General features: G+C 40.0%; 2 protein-coding genes across 3 annotated transcripts in view; one reads left to right on the forward strand and one right to left on the reverse strand.

The window, feature by feature from the left end:
* LOC136484255 (cysteine-rich receptor-like protein kinase 25) overlaps window positions 1–19,756 on the reverse strand; it is a 255,407-nt gene that overhangs the window by 27,796 nt on the left and 207,855 nt on the right. The window lies entirely within an intron of this gene.
* On the forward strand, window positions 687–5,689 carry LOC136484254 (kinesin-like protein KIN-14P). Of its 2 annotated transcripts, none has more exons than XM_066481480.1 (18): window positions 687–793; window positions 870–1,013; window positions 1,204–1,455; window positions 1,539–1,610; window positions 1,690–1,758; window positions 1,859–1,996; window positions 2,424–2,582; window positions 2,664–2,745; window positions 2,837–2,932; window positions 3,042–3,218; window positions 3,306–3,412; window positions 3,496–3,671; window positions 3,790–3,951; window positions 4,041–4,294; window positions 4,381–4,544; window positions 4,642–4,788; window positions 4,896–5,203; window positions 5,310–5,689. In XM_066481480.1, the coding sequence occupies exons 3-18, from the start codon at window positions 1,366–1,368 to the stop codon at window positions 5,434–5,436; spliced, it is 2,328 nt and encodes a 775-aa protein (XP_066337577.1). In that variant the 5' UTR covers window positions 687–793; window positions 870–1,013; window positions 1,204–1,365; the 3' UTR covers window positions 5,437–5,689. The 2 variants fall into 2 exon arrangements, with proteins under 2 accessions (XP_066337577.1, XP_066337578.1); XM_066481481.1 differs by having other exon boundaries at window positions 3,306–3,334.

The raw sequence follows: 19,756 nt of genomic DNA on the forward strand, positions 1-19,756 counted from the left end.
AAAGTGACAAGATGGAGAGGGATTAAGTTTTGTGTTCATAATCATAACCCTGCACCTGCAATGCAATTCCTGCAATACAATTTCTAACAGAAGTCCCTTAACTCATTTTTATAGCTAGTTGGCTTTCCTATATGATTACTCTCTCTTAGGCATTCATAACACTAGATTTAGCTGCAATGATTCCTTATTCTTTGCTATGCGCCTTTGTTCCTTGTCACTCTTGACCATATAAAACAGGGCAAGGGCCAACAACCTAACTGTTGTTTATATGTAGTTACTTTTTTTATCATCGTGGTTGTCATGACAAAGAGGGGGCCTTAATAAGGGTCCACCTCCAAACCTGCCTGCATAGAATACCTTTATTTTTTGTTTAAGAATGTGATGACTGCTGATCCACTGTTCCACTTAAGTTCTAAACAACGCCAATCTTGTAATCGAGTTCTTTACATACTGTCATTTGGCTTCTAACACAGATTTACACTTAAGTGATACAGCACTTGTTTAAAAAATTGGTATGGTCTATTTTTGTATCTTTGGATATAAACACCTATTGCCATTTGTTGTTAGCAACTTAGCATAATCAGGGTCATTTGAATTGGTGCTTCCTTTGGTTTGAGAAATGCAGCAATAAGAAGGTATGAGGCAGCCAACTGGTTGCGAAGGATAGTTGGGGGTAGTGTGTGCGAAGGACCTTTCAGAAGAGCCTTCCGAGGAGGAATTCCGTGTTGGCCTGAGAAATGGCATTATTCTCTGCAATGCACTCAATAAGATTCAACCTGGTGCGGTACCCAAGGTTGCATTTCTGTCCTTCAGATATGTAGAATTTCATTTTCTACTGTGATTTTGCATGCTAAGGATGACACTTTTAGGTTGTGGAGGTGCCATCGGATTCTACTGTCCCTGCCGATGGTACAGCTCTCTGTGCATATCAGTACTTTGAGAATGTGAGGAATTTCCTCATTGGCCTGCAAGATTTAGGTGTTCCAACATTTGAGGCATCAGACCTGGAAAAGGTTACACTATTGCCTGGTTTATTTACTTTTACTTTGAATGATCGACACGTTTTTATTAACTCCACAATTTTGGTACTATTTAGTGGATTACTCCCTGATTAATAAGGAGTGCTGCTGTAAAAATACTATTAACTAATTTTATTTATATTAGCCATCCCAATTTTATATATTCACTTGCCATCAACCTCAGGGTGGACAAGGTGTTCGAGTTGTAGACTGTGTTCTTGCTCTGAAGTTATTTTGTGATGCTAAGCAAGTGGGAAAACAATCTCCATTCAAATATGGTGGCGTTGTAAAGCCTTTGTCTGGAAAGTATGTCATTCGCAAGAATAATGAACCTTTTACGAAGGTGATGATGAGGAGTCACTCAGCTGAATTACTCCGAGATGGCATATCACTGGAGCAAATAGGTCTTGATTTTTCCCTAGAACCCACTGAAACAGTAAGAATCCATCACCTAGTTCTTCTTTCACATTATGTAACACTCTTTTTAATTTGCGGTGATACTCATCTTCTTGGTTGTAGACTACTCCAGACTCCATCCGGATGCTTGTTCAAACAGTTCTCTCAGATAAGAAACCAGAAGAAATTCCATCAGTGAGCCTACTGTGTAGCTAGCTGTTTATGCAATGTTGTTGAGAGAATAAATATTCATATTGAATCTGTTAATTTTCAGGTTGTAGAATCACTCCTGAGCAAAGTAATTAATGAATTTGAGTGCCGTGCTGCAAGCCAGAGTGAATTGGTATATTCAGTTCTCTTACCAGCCTCACAATTCCTGCTGTGTTTTTAGTTTTGACTAAACCAACCATATCACAGTTGGACTAACAGAGATTATGGAACAGGTGAAAGACACTATGGATACCAATGACCGTAACTCAGTTTTGAGAATGGACTCTCCGTTTGACACCAATGATAGTAAGTCATTATCCAGAGTGGACTCTCCACAAGTGGAGTCTACTTCCTGCAGTGATCTGGAGAAGGTATCCACTTTTTGTTAATACATCAATAACTGAATGTTCTTAATTTGGTACAAGTAAATATTTGCTACTCCTTCTGTCCCAAAATGTAATATATTTTATTTTCTCCTAAGACGGACATCTCTAACTTTGACCAAATGTATAGAAAATACATTAATATCTAGAGTACCAAATAAATACACTATCAAGACATTTTATGATGGTCAAAATGGAACTAATTTGATATTGTAGATTTTTTTAGATAAGATTTGATATTGTAGATGTTGGTGTATTTTTATATAAATTTGGTCAGAGCTAAATAAGTTTGATTCAAGAGAAAACAATCGTTTTGGAATGGAAGGAGTATTATAGACTATTCATCTAGACATGTCAGATTTTTAATTTGTTCATTCTGGATGAAATTGGTCCGTGCACTAATATTTCTCATTAGGCCACTGAAAATATGAAGATGGATGAAGATAAGCTGAATGCATTGAGTGTGACAGAAGATGTAAGCACATTAGTACATGTACCACGAAGCAATGATAATGTAAATAAAAATACGCCAAGGCCAGTGAGAAATTTTGATAAAGAACAGAAACAGATCCAGGTATTTCAAATGCTTTGTGTTCTTCAGTGAATCTGGTTGTATTTTCCACTATTATTCTGTGACTATTGAGACTGACTGTAGGATTTGAAAAGTAACATGTCCACTGTTAAGTCTTGCATGGAGCAGTTAAAACTGCTATACTCTGAAGACCTTAAAAAGCTTGGTATATTGCGTGCTGAACTTTGGACATCTGTAATCATTAAACTTTTTTCTTCCAAAGTTTTGGTGTTCATCATCATATTGTGTTATATTAGGTGATCATTTGCGTATTGTTTCTCACGCGGCTTCTGGATACCGTAAGGTTGTTGAGGAAAACCGCAAGCTTTACAACCAAATACAAGACCTTAGAGGTATATTTTTTCAGTCTTATGTACTAGAAACATGAGGACTATATACTCATGTTTCATGATTTTAATGCGACAAGCATGCTGAAAAATCTCTTTTCTTCTTTGTCACAAGGAAATATCAGAGTTTATTGTCGAGTGAGACCTTTCCTTCCTGGAAAAGTAAGTTCCTCGAGCAGTGTTGCTGGAATAGAAGATAGAACCATCACACTTATGGTACCATCAAAATATGGAAAAGATGCAAAGAAGTCTTTTACTTTCAACAGTGTCTTTGGTCCCCTGGCCACACAAGGTTAAACGCACAAGTTGCTCCACTGAATTATTTGTTTAAAATTAGACCTTTTTTTAGTTAAGTGACAAAGTCTTTCAATTAGTGCAGAGGAGGTCTTTACAGACATGCAACCTTTGGTCCGTTCTGTTCTTGATGGCTTCAATGTTTGTATATTTGCATATGGTCAAACTGGATCGGGAAAGACCTTTACAATGGTGTTTGACCTGTCAACTGTTACTTTTTACATGAGTATTGATATTGTTTGCAATATGAAAACATTGTTTTCTGGCTGCTGCAGAGTGGTCCCAAAATTTTGACAGAAGAAGGGCTCGGTGTCAACTACAGAGCACTAAATGATCTATTCAGTATCCAGGAGCAGAGGAAAGATACAATTTGTTATGAAATTGCTGTACAGATGATGGAGATCTACAACGAGCAAGTGAGAGATCTCCTTCAGAATGGTGGAAACAAAAAATATCCTTTCATACTGAGCTTGATATTAATCCTGCTCTCAGATATCTTAACTATTTTTTTTGCATATATTGAACATCTATCTTATTTATGATATTGGACCTCCTTAACACGAAGAAACATTGGAAATTCGAAATAATTCTCAAAAAGGAATTGCAGTTCCAGATGCAAATGTGGTTCCAGTCACATCGACCTCTGATGTAATTGACTTGATGAATCTTGGCCAAAAGAATCGTGCAGTTTGCTCAACTGCCATGAATGACCGAAGTAGTCGCTCCCATAGGTTTGTTTGTTGCTTTTGCATTAGTGCCTCCAGTTCCAGGCATGATGTTGAACTTGGTGTTTTTAGCTGATGTTTGATACCAATTACAGCTGTCTGACTGTTCATGTTCAAGGACGAGATTTATCATCTGGAACAGTCCTAAGAGGTTGCATGCATCTTGTGGATCTAGCTGGCAGTGAAAGAGTTGATAAATCTGAAGTGGTAGGAGATAGATTAAAGGAGGCACAGCACATAAACAAGTCACTGGCTGCACTAGGCGATGTAATTGCAGCCCTAGCCCAGAAAAGCACACATGTTCCTTACAGAAATAGTAAACTTACTCAACTATTACAAGACTCACTTGGTAACTATCCAAAGCTCCATATCCTTGGTTTGCAACTTGTCAGCACCAAAAATATGTGTTGTAAGTATTTTGTTTCTATTTTTCAGGAGGACAAGCGAAGACATTGATGTTTATTCACATAGCTCCAGAACCAGATGCTGTTAGTGAGTCCATAAGTACTTTGAAGTTTGCCGAGCGTGTTGCCACTATTGAGCTTGGAGCCGCCAAATCAAACAAGGAAGGAGGAGAGGTCAGAGAGCTCAAAGAACAGGTTTGTCTGTGAACTCTGCTTCATGGCTTTCTTGAGTTCACAGGGCTTGTGACCAATATCTTCTATGAAATTGTGCCTCATTACTTTCTTACTGCAGATTGCTTGCCTCAGGGCAGCATTAGCTAGGAAAGATGGAGATCATGAGAGCATACGAAGCACTCAATCAAGCCCAGACATATATAGAATGAGAACAGGTAATGCATCACCTGCATCGAGGCACCCAATAGAACATGGAAGTATAGAGGTATTCCTTTTTTTTAGCCAAAATTTATGATATGGTCTTTTCCTTGAACACAATTTGAATTGATCCATATTCATGGTTTGATACTTGTAAATTGTAATGGTGTTCAGAATGACTCAGCATTGGGAGATTTGGCTGAGCACTCACAGTTCGGGAGCAGCAATTCCCTGCCAGAGTTGGGACCTGATGGCACACAAGATCTTGCCTTCTACCAAAGAAGCAGCCCTGAACAGCAATGGAGCTGGTCTGGGTCTGTTGGAACAGAGGATTCCGATGATTTCGAGGTTACAACTAATTGTTCGTCAGAACTAGATTGTGTGAGACCATCTAGTGCCCCAAAAGCTTCAGGTTTAACAAATGGAGGGGGCTCAGCTGCAAGAAAGACCCAACTCAAAGGTGCAAAAAGTTCAGACCTTAGGTAATCATCTACTCTAATTTATATCTTTATATTATGCTAGAAGGTAACTAGCAAATGCTAAGATCAACTATTCTGAACTATGCTGTTTTATTTTTAATTACTTTAGAGTGAATCCTGCAAAAAGGTCATCGCCATTACAGAAAAAGCTGAGTGCACCCTCACCAACGCTAATCAAGAAGAGCGGTGCTGAAGGAAAGAAAACTCCAAATGGTAAAACAGGAGCCAAGAAGTAAGCAATCCAGATGAAACTTGGTTTCGTTGTGACCAACTTCACCATGGTCAGGGACAGATAAACATGTTGATCCTACTGGGTGATACATTGATGTTTGACAGATGAATATGTCAGTCCTTTTGAGAGAGGTTGCTGGATCTTCAGCCATATGCTGTAAATTACTCGTTCATTTTTGCTGTAGTACACATAGAAAAGGCCAGAAAAACCTCGAGATGGGAAGAAAATCATGACCACAAGGATATTTTAACCTTCTTCCTAATGTGCATATCTATCAAAGTTTTGTAAATTTTGATATGATGTATTCATGAGTCATGTCCAACCCTGTGATTGGTTGCTTGTAAATTTTTGTGGTCTTATTTTTGGTTTACATAACCACAAATAATATGTTAATAACAAGCCAAAAGAATGAAGATGCTAAGCATACATGACCTCACAAAAGAGGATAATCCATTGTTGGCATAGCGGACGGTATCAATGGAACAAACGGGAGCTAAAAGTTTAACACCCAAATGTAAACGGATCAACAAAATTAGGAACTTTGTGAGATTTCTTAGAAAGTTTTGAATGTTCAGAAGTTTGGTTCGGAACTTCCCGACCAAAGTTTAAAAGTTTGAATTTGCACAGACCATGAACTCGAAAGACACATATTCAGAGTCATTTCTTGACATTTTGAGCTGAAGTTTAGCATGTGACTTATACACAAAGCACTTGCAACAACTAGCTAGACAATCTTTCAATTCCCATCACTAAATTATCAACACAACAATATGCCATCTAACTTGAGAAAACTCATTCAATCTTCAACAAATGGTGCCAATACCATGCCTGATGGAAAATCAATCAACTCATATGGCAAGAGGAATACTGAATCACAACTACACAAGATTTACATTGAATCCCCTTACGAGGGCGGGCGGTGACAAGCTAGCAATCCACTCGAAGATGAAAATACAAGAGGTGGGAGCCAACAAGGATGGTGGAGGCTCCAAATCCCCACAAATTTCACTCTCTAGTGGATGGATTTGCACTACTAAAGAAAGTTCATCACCGCCGGTTCCAGACCCCCCTTCACCGACGGTTTTGACCCTCGACAGTAAAGTCAGGTGTTGATGACCTTGGTCATTACCACCGGTTTCCATCCAGCGGTGATGAAAAATTACCACCACCGGTTCGTGTTACCAGCGGTGGTGATTAGTGTTTTCAGAAATTCCAAAATCAGGTAAAAAAACAAAAAAATGATTTAATCCCGGGAAGGCCCCACCAGCCAGCCGCACGGTCATGCGTCACAAGTCACAAGCTACACGATGCTGGGTTTCGAACCTGAGACCTGTGTCCTCGCGTGTAACTCCTCTAACCACTCTACCCCTAAGTCACTTGTGTCCATAAACCATGTATATTCCTTTAGTACTAACTTCTCAGGATTTTAAAATGAATATTTAGAACCCTAAACGACTTCAGATTGTAACACCCTAAAATTTGCTTCTCTTGAAATAGAGCTAAAATAATTTAATTTTGTATTTTTGTGCTCATGAAAACATAGGGAAATAATAATTTTTTGTTAAATTAAAATTTATCTTAAGGTAGAAACATGTTTGTTGCATTCATGTCGTCGCACCTTGTATTTCTATTTGCAAATTTTTATTTTTAAATAAGTTTAGGAGACGAATAACTATCTCCAGGAATTTTCTAGCTTCTTTCTGGAATTAAATTTCAACCTCCTTGACCTTAATCTTTATGTTTCCCAACAATCTTTTCTTGAGCTCCAAATATTTTGTCTGAGTTCCTCATCTTTCAATTTATCTCCAGGATTTTTCCAGCTATTTTTCTAAGCTTCCAAGCATTTTTCGTGATATAAATGGTAATCCTAGACTTTCTAGAATTATTTTTATTTCATGATATTAATTAATTTCTAAATTAGAAAAATCTGAGTCCATTTTTCCACCGACTCTCAAAGGCCCATGCCTTTATTTACTAATGGGTTTAAATGATTATTTAGGCCTATTAGCGGAGGTGGATGGTGCAATATCAATTAGTACCATATTGCTAGTTGATGTAGATGTGGAGAATTTTCCTCCCTATATATATGTACCAACCCTTTGGGCAAAACATACCAAAACTACTCTAAGGGGAGCCCCTAGTTTGGGAAATCCCTTGTGTAATAAAATAGATTTTTCTCCTCCTCCTCTTGTCGCCGTCCGCCGGTCCACCGCCGTCCCAACCTGTTCCCCTCCTGCTATCCAGGGCCCAACCCCGCTGATCAGCCATGGCATGGAGGCCCTCGCGTTCCGTACGTCATGTACAAGATTGAAGACCAAGTAATTACGAGTTTGCCACTGGTTCGTATTATCTCCGTCGTTTCTTCGTTTTAATTCCGATTCGGTTCATTCATGTTGCGTTAGATTCGTGTTGATGCGCTCTAGGCAGAAATGCTAATACTTTTTATGTCACATGTTCCATATATAGTTAAATATTAAAATGATTTAATGTTAATGCAACTAGTTTTATAATTAAAATCAATATATGTTTTCTACTGCATTGTTTTATATACAAATATTAATATGATTATTAATTGCTATTATAAATATGATTTTCAATTATAAAATTTCTTAGCTTAAACACGCATCATGTACAGCTTGTTTAGATGTTCTCGCATACTTATTTATTTTGCAAAGTTAAAGTTTAACTTGCTTAATAAATTACGTGATAATATTTATAAGATAAAATATGGTTAGCTTCAACTCGATTTTATGTATAAATATGATTTGTTTAAACTGAATTAATGACTCTTCTATGTTTTTATTTAACTAAAATAAATCAAGCTTGTAGTTGTAGGCTTTTTCTTTTATATAATATAAAACTCTCAGTAGTCGCAACCGTAGCTCCGTTTTCGGCGTCTCTTGCGTTCTCATGACCATAGCAACTAGCTCGTTTTTAGTATGTTGTTTTATCTCGTGTGGTGTACTGCTTTTAGTTGTCTTCTTGTATGTGTGTGTGTTGTGCTACGATCTATGAGTAGAAGAAGAGCTGTCCGAAAGCTTTGGAGACTGAAAGACTAGAAGATCGAAGGTTCAACAATGAGTTGATCGTTAGGTGTAAAGCAAGTGAAAGGCAAGTATAGCATAGGATCATCCGTATTGTCCTATTCACCTTTAATTATTTAATTCATATTGCATCTGTCTACCGTGTTACCATTAAGGATATCCTAGTCTTTTGTATCATGTACCTTGTTACCTTTGGGTTTATGCATTGGTTGGTATGATGCTAGCGCTCAATTAAAGACCATGATCTTGTAACTTGACTAATGGAATATGTAATAAACACTAAAAGATGTTTTTTAGCAACAAGGAACAAGGGGGCTAGAGCATAGTTTTTGCGATGCTCTAGATTCCTCTCTCTAAGAACTTATTTGTAAGTGGTCAACCGGGACTTACAGTACAACCATGAGTGCTACATGGCTCTGGCTTTAGTCAAGTATAAGGATATTTTCTAGCTCGTAGTAGCTTACCGAAAGGCGCAAGAGGAGCTCCGATTAGTTTGATCTCACAGCCTACCAAGAGAGTGTACTTTGTTTTCTATGTCTTTTTATTAGTCACACCTTGGGGGAGGGATCTTAATGGTTAATGGGGAGCTACACTTGTGAGACGAACCTTTGGAAGGCTTCATAGTGAACCCTACCGACCTTCCTTGGAAGTGGGTCCAGAGGTTTGCCGCCTCAGGCGAAAGGGTAAATCATGGCTCATGATGAAAGTATACAACCTCTGCAGAGTGTAAAACTAATATATCAGTCGTACTCACGGTCATGAGCGGCCTTGGAACGTTTACGGAATAGATGATCACTATTGATTAATTGTTTATGCTATTCATTATTCATGTTTACCTGATCATGTGTTTATATGGACTTGTGATAAACTTGTTGCTACTCAATTGCTAAAATCATAACTCACTAAAAGCTAATTGCAGTAAACCCGTGTCAACCTTTTGAGCCTCATGAACCCATGTTATATTTATTGAGTACGACATTTACTTACGCTTGCTTTACTTTTCAATTATTTGGATAAAAATCAGATTGCTATAGTTTGAAGAAGTTACACTTGTGATCAACCGGTCAGTTGTCCCTGTGGTTTTGGAGCCTTCGCCTGAAGATCGGAGTTGTCGTTCCACTGTCTCCTAGCTAAGGTTGTATTCTTTGTATTAATACGCTATCTAATTAAGCATTATGATTTGATATTACCCTTATTTGTAGTTATATGTGAGATTTGACTTCCTGGACTCACATATGATGTGTATCTGGTTCTGTTTTTAAAACTGGGTGCAACACAGATAAAAAAAGTCATCAACTACACAGTTGTTGTTCTGATCGGGATCTACAACTTTGATGTTGGTGGTTTCGCCATCCGCGGTCATTTGACAAATTTGAATTTTAAATCATCAAAACTTCAGCCATACTATTGGACCTCAAATGATTTAAATGTAAAAGTCATCAACTATAAAGTTGTAGTTCCGATCGAGATCTACAACTTTGGTTTTGATCGATTTTCCATCCGACATTGTTTGAAAATTTTGAATTTAAAAATTTATGAACTTCAGATACAAATTTGAGACCATATATGATTTATAATGAAAAAATTGTCAAGTACAAAGTTGTAGATCACATCTAGATCTACAACTTTTATTTTGGTCATTTTTGATCGGAGGTCGTTTGTACAATTCAAAATAATTGAATGTCAAAATTTAAGAGCTTTAGACAAATTTTTTTAGACAAGGAGGTTTCCCCTGCTTTATACGCATAAAGCGATAAAAAACATCCAGGTTCACAGTTCAAGCATATGCGCGCCTGCAGAACAGACCTTAAAGGCCAACCAAATAACAAACTTAATCAAACTAAGGATTAACAGAGTCATTCTCTGATCTCATGCCGATGATAGACTCAGATCTCGTCGCAGCTGTAGAGACCAGTTCCAAAGCTTGGGTAGTCAATCGACCCGAACCTGATATTAGTGAACTTCTGGCATCCTCCCAGCAAAGCTCCAAAGGTTGTCCCGCCCGATGCTCCAGTTGTAAGATTACCGCCTCCACTTGTTCTCCAACCTCCATCTTGAACATAGGCAGCCATCTTCGTAGCGTCTTGGCTATCCACACCAGTACCTGCTTCTCGCTTATCCAAACTCTTCCCTGAAAACACATATCATTTCGAAATTTCCATAAGCACCACATCATCGCTGCACAAATGATGTTGTTAACAGTATGGCGCTTGTTAGCAAGCCAGCGGGATGCCAAAATTTCATAACTGCAAACCTCAGGTAGATTCAAGATGGACAGTACAACATGCCATAACCGTTTGGCAACAGAACAATGAAAGAAGAGGTGGTCAACCGACTCTCTTTCAGTGCAAAAAAGACAAGTTTGATCTGCCAATTCTCTTCGTTTAGCCAAATTGTCTCTAGTCAAGATTCTATTTTTAGATAGAAGCCACAAAAACATTTGGACTCTAGGTGGAATCTGCAATTTCCAGACTATATGAACATAGACCGGGGTTATCCCCTTATGATTAATTACTGCATATAAGGACTGCACTGAATAGTTGCCACTGGAGCTATAGCTCCACATAATTTGATCCTCATCCTCCAGTAGAACTACATCCTCTACTATTTCTTTCAGAGACAGTTCTCCTAAAAGAGAGCTTCAAAGTTTCTCCATCCCACACCTCTGCTATTGTCTTACCATGCTATTCATTAATAATGTATAGAGGCCAAAATTGTGTAGCCAAACTTGAATTACCAAACCAAATATCCTTCCAGAACCGAATTTTGTGCCCATTCCCAATTGTCCACCTAATACCCATCTTAGCAGCCTTAATGGCCCAGAGAACCCCTCTCCAAAAGGGGGAAACATTTAAATCTGGACAGCACAGAAGGTTTGGTTTCTCAGTCTTGTACTTATAGTCAACTATTTGCCTCCAAATGGGACTGGAATCCAGATGATATCTAAAGATCCAGGAACTCAATAGACACAGATTTAGATTTCTTAAATCTGGGACACCAAGGACCCCTATTTCTTTTCTTTGTGCTACAAGTTGCCAATTAGCCAAATGATACTTATGATTAGTTTCACTGTTATTCCATAGAAAATGGGCCATCTGAGAGTTAATTACCTCAATAGCCCATTTAGGAAATTTTATAATGGATAAAAGGTAAATGGGTATACTAGCCAAACAAGCGTTAAGCAAGGTCAGTCTACCAGCATAGGACAACAATCTACCCCGCCATCCAGCAATCCTTTTAATAATCTTGTCTACTACAGGTTGCAAATCCTCTCTTCTGAGTTTGGTATAGTGCAAAGGCACCCCTAGGGAAATCACTCTTCTTACAACAAAAAAATTTTGCAAAGCAATTTGCTTCCTCCTCTTCTAGCCCTATAGTAAGTAGATCACTTTTATCATAGTCAATTCTCATGCCAGACATAAACTCATAACAGTTCAAAATCCATTTCTGATTGTTAGCTTTCTCTACATCATTCTCAAAGAACAATAAAGTGTCGTCTGCATATTGCAGGCTAATAATTCCTCCAATAGTAACCTGTGGTAGTAAACCAGAAATCAAATTATACCTAGATGCCTTCAAAAGCATCCTAGTGAACACATCTGCAACTAGATTGAAAAGCAGAGGTGAGAGAGGGTCACCTTGTCTAAGTCCTTTCCCGGGTTTAAAGTAGCTGTTATTATCATCCTTAACCCACACACAAATGGAACCACCTTTAACTAATCTCATAATCCATCCTCTCCACCTACTACCAAAACCTCTAGAGCAAAGCATATCCTCTATAAATGGCCAACTTACACGATCGTATGCTTTCTCATAGTCTAGCTTCAGGATAATTCATTTTTCTTTATTTCTATATATGTCATGAACTATTTCGTGAGCAGCAACCACACTTTCCAAAATAAACCTACCTTTGATAAAAGCAAATTGATTATTAGTAATCAGTATGTCAACCACTTTAATGAGCCTGTTATTTATAGCTTTACCAAAAATTTAAAACTACAGTTCAAAAGGCTGATAGGTCTAAATTTCTTAAGATTCCTGGCATCAGGCTCCTTAGGAACTAAAGTAATCATGGCATAGTTCAATCTATCCATGTTTAACTCCCCATTCTCAAAGGCCCTAACAAGGTTCATAAAATATTTCTTAATGACATCCCAAAAGTTTTGGTAGAAAAGAAAAGAGAAGCCATCAGGGCCAGGTGCTCCCTCAGCGTAGGAGCTGAAACAGCATCTTTAATTTCTTCCTCAGTGAAAGGGGCTTCTAAGAACTCATTCTCATCAACTTTATCCTCCTCTCCCCAAAAATTTGTATCTAGCTTAACCCCATAATCCTCCTCTTGAGCAAAAAATTTCTTATAGAAACCCATAGCATGCTCTATCATAGACTCGTGGTCTGTCAAAAGACCTTCCTCACCTTCTAGACATTCAATCCTCTTTTTCCTATTTCTTTGATTTGCAATAGCTTGGAAGTAAGCTGTGTTTCGATCACCCTCCTTTACACATCTATCTCTAGATCTCTGTCTTGCCTTCACTTCCTCCATGTTCCAAATGGCCTCCAAATCTCTAATAATATTATCCATCCTATCCCTCTCAGCTAGGGATAGGATACTTGTCTCTTGTTTAATGTCAAGAATATCAAACTCCTTAAGGAGATTTTGCTTTTGTTTCCTAATTTCAGCATTAATATTAATAGCCCATCCCTTCACTTTTTTCCTCAACAACCTAACCTTAAACTGCCAAATATCCAAAGGATCAGTAAAAATACATTCAGTATTCCAAACTTTTTTGACCAGATCCTTAAAATCTGGTTGTTGCAGCCACCATTTTTCAAACCTAAACATATTTGGTTTTTTCCTCTCTCCTATACCAAAATTCAGAATTAAAGGGACATGATCACTCCCCACTCTTGGTTTAGCAGAAACAAAAGCTAAAGGAAACTTTTGATCAAACTCAGCAGTACAAAAGAATTTGTCAATAGCAGCCATAATTAGTTGCTCTTGATTGTTTGACCAGGTATATGATCTACTGGAATTCTGAAGCTCAATCAAGCCAAACTTGTTTATCCAATCTTGGAAAACATCAGCCCACTTCTGATTAATAATACCATTATTTTTTCTTTAATATTAGTCATCAGATTAAAATCTCCGCCTAAAACAGTTGGACCAGACCAATTCTCTAACATCCCTTCTAACTCTTGGATAAATTCCATCTTACCTTCCTCATAAGCAGAACCATACACACAAATGAATCTCCAAATAAAATTGTCAACACAATTCTTGATCATAACAGAAATAGCATAGGTTTTCAATTGGTGAACCAATATATCAAATTTTCTGTTATTAAACCCTACCAAAATACCACCAGTTGTTCCTATAGCAGGCAAGAACTGCCAGGCAAAGTCTCTATGTATATAGCTTAAGAAGGAATCCTCAAAAGATTCTTTTTTAATCTCCTGAAAACCCACAAAGTCCAATTTGTTCTCATTAACAAAACCAGTGATACATTGTGACCGACCCCTTTTATTGAGGCCCCTAACATTCCATATTGCACCTATCATTTTCCACATTAGATGAAGAGGGTTTACTACCCTTGTTCACAATCTCTACCCAAGAACAGTTAGCATCCCCTTATCCTTAAATAAGAGGAAAGAATTCACTACTTTTCGAAACTGCTAAAGGTGGAAAATTTTCAATATTTAAGTCCACCTCCAAATCAGCAGGGAGGTTAACCTCCGGATTCCTATCCTCAAAATTATCTCTACAAGCTATTTCCTTATCTCTAATGCAATCAATAACATGGTTAACCGCCTCATTATTTTCTCCTAGAGATATGTTAACACAACTTGTTTATCAGCTAATGAAGAATTGTTTTCAGAAGCAAAAGAGTGTGTAGTAATGGTACCTTTACATAATTTTTTCTGCTCTTTCAACTCCTTAGCCCTTTGTAAGACAGTCTTCCCATCCTTAGGAAATCTTCTAGGTCTATCTACCCTTTGTGTTGGCCCTCACTGCTTCTTCCTCTTGTTCATGTTTCCCTTATCTTGTACAAGTTCAGTCTCCTTATCCAGGTTGACTACTTTCTGGGAAGTGACATCCATATCCAGAGACATTAACTCAGTTTCCTCACAGCCTTCCTCTTCTGCTTCAAAGTCCTCCAGTTCCATTTGTTTCAACAGAAAAGAACATTCAGCAGTATCATTTCCAGCCTTAGCCAACTTCCTAAACTCTTCCCACTTAGAGTTTTGAGATTCATCCAGCATATCATGCAGAGCTTTGTTCCCCACAATATGACAGTCAGATCCCCTCTGCATCATTGCATCAGGAGTTTTCCAACAGTCAAAATTGTTGCACCCTTCTAGATTGATAAGACCTATGTCAACACAGTGAATAGCACCACCTATAGGCTCTATTGGCTTAAGCCTTTCCCCCAGTAAGCTTGTATCAACCCTCTGTTCAGCTGGCTGGAATACTAAACTAGAAGATTCAGCATGTTCTCTTCCCACATTAGTCAACTTGTCCTTTGCAGATAATACCAAAGGACTCATATGCTGCACCAGCATTTTGTCCTGTTGCATAACATCCAGAATCTCTATCCCAACATTACATGTCTTGTAACCAGAGGTGTGGCTCGGCTTAGTGCTTGGGGCTGGAGTCTTAAAGCTACTACTGTCTCCCAGGGTTGGCTGCTTATCCTTCTCTATTGTGCCCATCATTACCCCCATCATCTCCATTGTCAGTAGCAATTCCTTTCCCCTTGTTATCATCAGTCTCAACCTCAAAGTCCACTAAATGCAGCTTCTTGTTCATCTCATATAATCTCCCACGAGGGATCTTAGAAACCTCTCTGTAAGCCACCTTGATCCTTACAGTCTCATAGAATGTTTTAAACACAGTTGCCCAATCCACATCAACCAATAAACCAAATCCCGAAGCAACTTAGGCAAAGACCTTCCAATGACACCACCTAGGAGGTATACCCTCAACTGGACCCAGACCTCTTGCAACTCCCCATACGGTTTCAAGTCACCAGTCCATTCAAGCACCTCAACTTGCACCCCATCTTTTCTAAGATTGAAGGAGGGGTAATTCTTGATGTCAGAGACCTTTTTGTGAGGAGGAAACCTCACCAGAAACATTCCCTCTTCCAATTCCCTAATCTGCCAAGGCCATTCCTTGCAATATATCTCAGATAATTCCTGCTCCAATTCTGCTAGGGAAATCTGGCCAGTCTTGACTTTCACCACACCACAATTGGTTAGATTTAGCCACTAAGTTCATTCAACCGATGTCACCTCAAGGTGATAAAATCCCAAACCCAGACTAGCACTTCCAACATAGGCTGCCACAGGGTGATCAGATTTCCACATGGGACACACATTCATATGGTGGCCAGGGACAGCACAGATGAAACATATCTTCGGTCTAGTGAAGTTTCCTACAAAGTGACCTGGTTCTCCACAATTGTAACAGGTCAGATTACGATACCTTGGATCAATGCTGAAAGGAGGGAGTTCAGACTCCTAATTGCCCTGTCCTCTGCCTTGAGTAGCACCCCGCTTAGCTTGTTGTCGTGGTTGTTGAGGAGGTGGTTGCTGCCGCTGCTGAGGCTGGGGCTGTGGTTGCTGCCGCTGTTGATACTAAGGTTGAGGTTGGGGAGGTGGAATGGGATTGGGATTATACGGTTGGTTCCTCCACCCTTGATCCACCCAGCCCTACAGTGGTTGGGGAGGATACCTCGGTGGCGACGGTCGGGGAGGGCGTTGCTGAACTGGTCGACGCGGCTCCGGTTGCCAAACCCAGCGCCCGCCCTCTGCCATGGAATCCCGCTTGAGCACCGCAGAGTACGAATCCTTCTCCCCACCTCTGCCCCAGATGTCCTTCGCGAAACTGAGCTTCATCGGTGGACCATCAAATCGATCAGATCTCCGAACAGGAAAGCAATCCTCCGGTGAGATCTTCTTTGAGCGGACCAACTCCTTTCGGATCCAGAAGAGGTTCCCGGGGTTAAAAGTTGCGGCGGCGTCGGAGGCTAATGGAACCCTAGAACGCGGAGGTGGGGAATTGATAACCCACAACTGACCCGAAAACTCTACCAGCTCCTCTTCGTCCTCCACCAACCGCGCCTGCACCTAGGCTCCACGCTTGATTCCCCTGACGGGTGGGGAAGGGAGAGTCCCCTTCCTCTAGCAGATGGACCCAGCGGAAGGCTGGGGGCGCATAGTCAGCCAGGGAGGGTGCGGCCATGGAGGCGGATCAAGGTCGCCCTGGTCGCCCTCGAGCAGAATATTCCCTAAGGAAGATGCCATACTGCTGGCTCCCACTTCCCTCCCTTTATTTCAAACAGAATTTTGGGTGGTTAAATGATTTCAAATAAAAAAGTCATCGATTACAAGGTTGTAGATATATAAATTTTGTTTTAACTCGACTTTGTTTGGAAAAGTTATGAATTTTATTGTGCTGCAGCATAAGTCAAACCGCCTTTTCATAATACCAAACGACGGTGAAGATGAATCGACTAGCACCAACGGTTCGTAACACAAACCGGCGATAGTGATAGGTTATCACAGCCGGTTCGTGTTACGAACCATTGGTGATAATCACCCCCATTTTCACCGATGGTTCGTAACATGAACCGGCGGTGATAATCATTTACCAACGGTTCGTAATACGAACCGACAGTGATGGCCACTGGTTTTGAGCAAACCTACAGTGAAAATGGCGGCAGTGATCATCAATTATGTAGTAGTGTTGGTATACCATGAGAAGGGGAGCTTTGGCTCCTCATTTGGGCTGGTTTACTCACCTTGCAAATGGTACCTCAAAGTTGAAGAATATTACAAATGAGCCCGTATACACCTAACCAAATATATAAGCATCATTTTGCATATAATGTAATTCCTCAAATGAACCTCAAATAGTGTCAGCTGCAACATCACAAGTATTCACCTCAGCGATGATTGAACCATAGAGTAAACAAATACTCTTGATGTCGAAAGTCCAATATTCAAATCATTCATCTTCAAATGAACAATCAACAACAACAACAACAAAGCCTTTAAGTCCCAAACAAGTTGGGGTAGGCTAGAGTTGAAACCCAACAGAAACAATCAAGGTTCAGGCACGTGAATAGCTGTCTTCCAAGCACTCCTATCTAAGGCTAAGTCTTTGGGTATATTCCATCCTTTCAAGTCTCCTTTTATTGCCTCTACCCAAGTCAACTTCGGTCTTCCTCTGCCTCTCTTCACGTTACTATCCTGACTTAGGATTCCACTACGCACCGGTGCATCTGGAGGTCTCCGTTGCACATGTCCAAACCATCTCAACCGGTGTTGGACAAGCTTTTCTTCAATTGGCGCTACCCCTAATCTCTCACGTATATCATCGTTCCGAACTCGATCCCTTCTTGTATGACCGCAAATCCAACGCAACATACGTATTTCCGCGACACTTAGCTGTTGAATATGTCGTCTTTTCGTAGGCCAACATTCTGCACCATACAACATAGCAGGTCTAATCGCCGTCCTATAAAACTTGCCTTTTAGCTTCTGTGGTACCCTTTTGTCACATAGGACACCAGACGCTTGCCGCCACTTCATCCACCCTGCTTTGATTCTATGGCTAACATCTTCATCAATATCCCCGTCCCTCTGTAGCATTGATCCTAAATATCGAAAGGTATCCTTCCTAGGCACTACTTGACCTTCCAAACTAACATCTTCCTCCTCCCGAGTAGTAGTGCCGAAGTCACATCTCATATACTCAGTTTTAGTTCTACTAAGTCTAAAACCTTTGGACTCCAAAGTCTCCCGCCATAACTCCAGTTTCTGATTCACTCATGTCCGGCTTTCATCAACTAGCACTACATCGTCCGCAAAAAGCATACACCAAGGGATGTCCCCTTGTATGTCCCTTGTGACCTCATCCATCACTAAAGCAAACAAATAAGGGCTCAAAGCTGACCCTTGATGTAGTCCTATCCTAATCGGGAAGTCATCCGTGTCTCCATCACTTGTTCGAACTCTAGTCACAACATTGCTGTACATGTCCTTAATGAGCCCAACGTACTTCGTTGGGACTTTATGTTTGTCCAAAGCCCACCACATAACATTCCTTGGTATTTTATCATAAGCCTTCTCCAAGTCAATAAAAACCATGTGTAGGTCCTTCTTCTTCTCCCTATACCGCTCCATAACTTGTCTTATTAAGAAAATGGCTTCCATGGTTGACCTTCCGGGCATGAAACCAAATTGGTTCATAGAGACCCGCGTTATTGCTCTCAAGCGATGCTCGATAACTCTCTCCCATAGCTTCATAGTATGGCTCATCAACTTAATTCCCCGGTAATTTGTACAACTTTGAATATCTCCTTTATTCTTGTAGATCGGTACCAATATACTTCTCCTCCACTCACCAGGCATCTTGTTCGATCGAAAAATATGGTTGAACAGCTTGGTTAACCATACTACAGCTATGTCCCTGAGGCATCTCCACACCTCGATTGGGATACCATCCGGTCCCATCGCCTTGCCTCCTTTCATCCTTTTCAACGCCTCTCTGACCTCAGATTCTTGGATTCTCCGTACAAAACGTCTATTGGTGTCATCAAAAGAGTCATCTAACTGAAAGGTTGTGTCCATATTCTCACCATTGAACAATTTGTCAAAATACTCTTGCCATCGATGTCGGATCTCATCCTCCTTTACCAAGAGATGCTCCCTTTCATCCTTAATGCACTTAACTTGGTTGAAGTCCCGTGTCTTTCTCTCACGAACCCTAGCCATCCTATAAATGTCCTTCTCTCCTTCCTTCGTACTCAAATGTTGGTAAAGATCCTCGTACGCTCTACCCTTTGCCACACTTACAGCTCGCTTTGCAGTCTTCTTTGCCACCTTATACTTCTCTATGTTGTCCACACTCCTGTCATGGTACAAGCGTCTATAGCATTCTTTCTTCTCCTTAATAGCCCTTTGGACTTCCTCGTTCCACCACCAAGTATCTTTAGCCTCGCGTCCCCTTCCTTTGGTTACTCCACACACCTCTGAGGCTACCTTCCGAATGTTGGTTGCCATCTTGTCCCACATATTGTTTATGTCGTCTTCTTCCTTCCAAGAGCCCTCTTTGATAACCCTTTCCCTAAACACCTCTGACGTCTCCCCTTTCAGTTTCCACCATTTTGTTCTTTCAATCTTAGCTTGTTTATCCCTACGGGCACGCACCTGAAAATGAAAATCTACCACCAAAAGCTTATGTTGAGAAACAACACACTCCCCTGGTATCAACTT

The sequence above is a fragment of the Miscanthus floridulus genome, chromosome 9 (genome assembly GCF_019320115.1).
Source record: "Miscanthus floridulus cultivar M001 chromosome 9, ASM1932011v1, whole genome shotgun sequence".
Classification (NCBI taxonomy): domain Eukaryota; kingdom Viridiplantae; phylum Streptophyta; class Magnoliopsida; order Poales; family Poaceae; genus Miscanthus; species Miscanthus floridulus.

Excerpts from the sequence above, each read along its gene's own strand:
- LOC136484254 (XM_066481480.1), top strand. The coding sequence starts at position 1,366 with ATGATGAGGAGTCACTCAGCTGAATTACTCCGAGATGGCATATCACTG. Across the intron at positions 1,611-1,689 it reads AACCAGAAGAAATTCCATCA|GTTGTAGAATCACTCCTGAG; the intron begins GTGAGCCTACTG and ends GTTAATTTTCAG. Across the intron at positions 3,413-3,495 it reads CGGGAAAGACCTTTACAATG|AGTGGTCCCAAAATTTTGAC; the intron begins GTGTTTGACCTG and ends TGGCTGCTGCAG.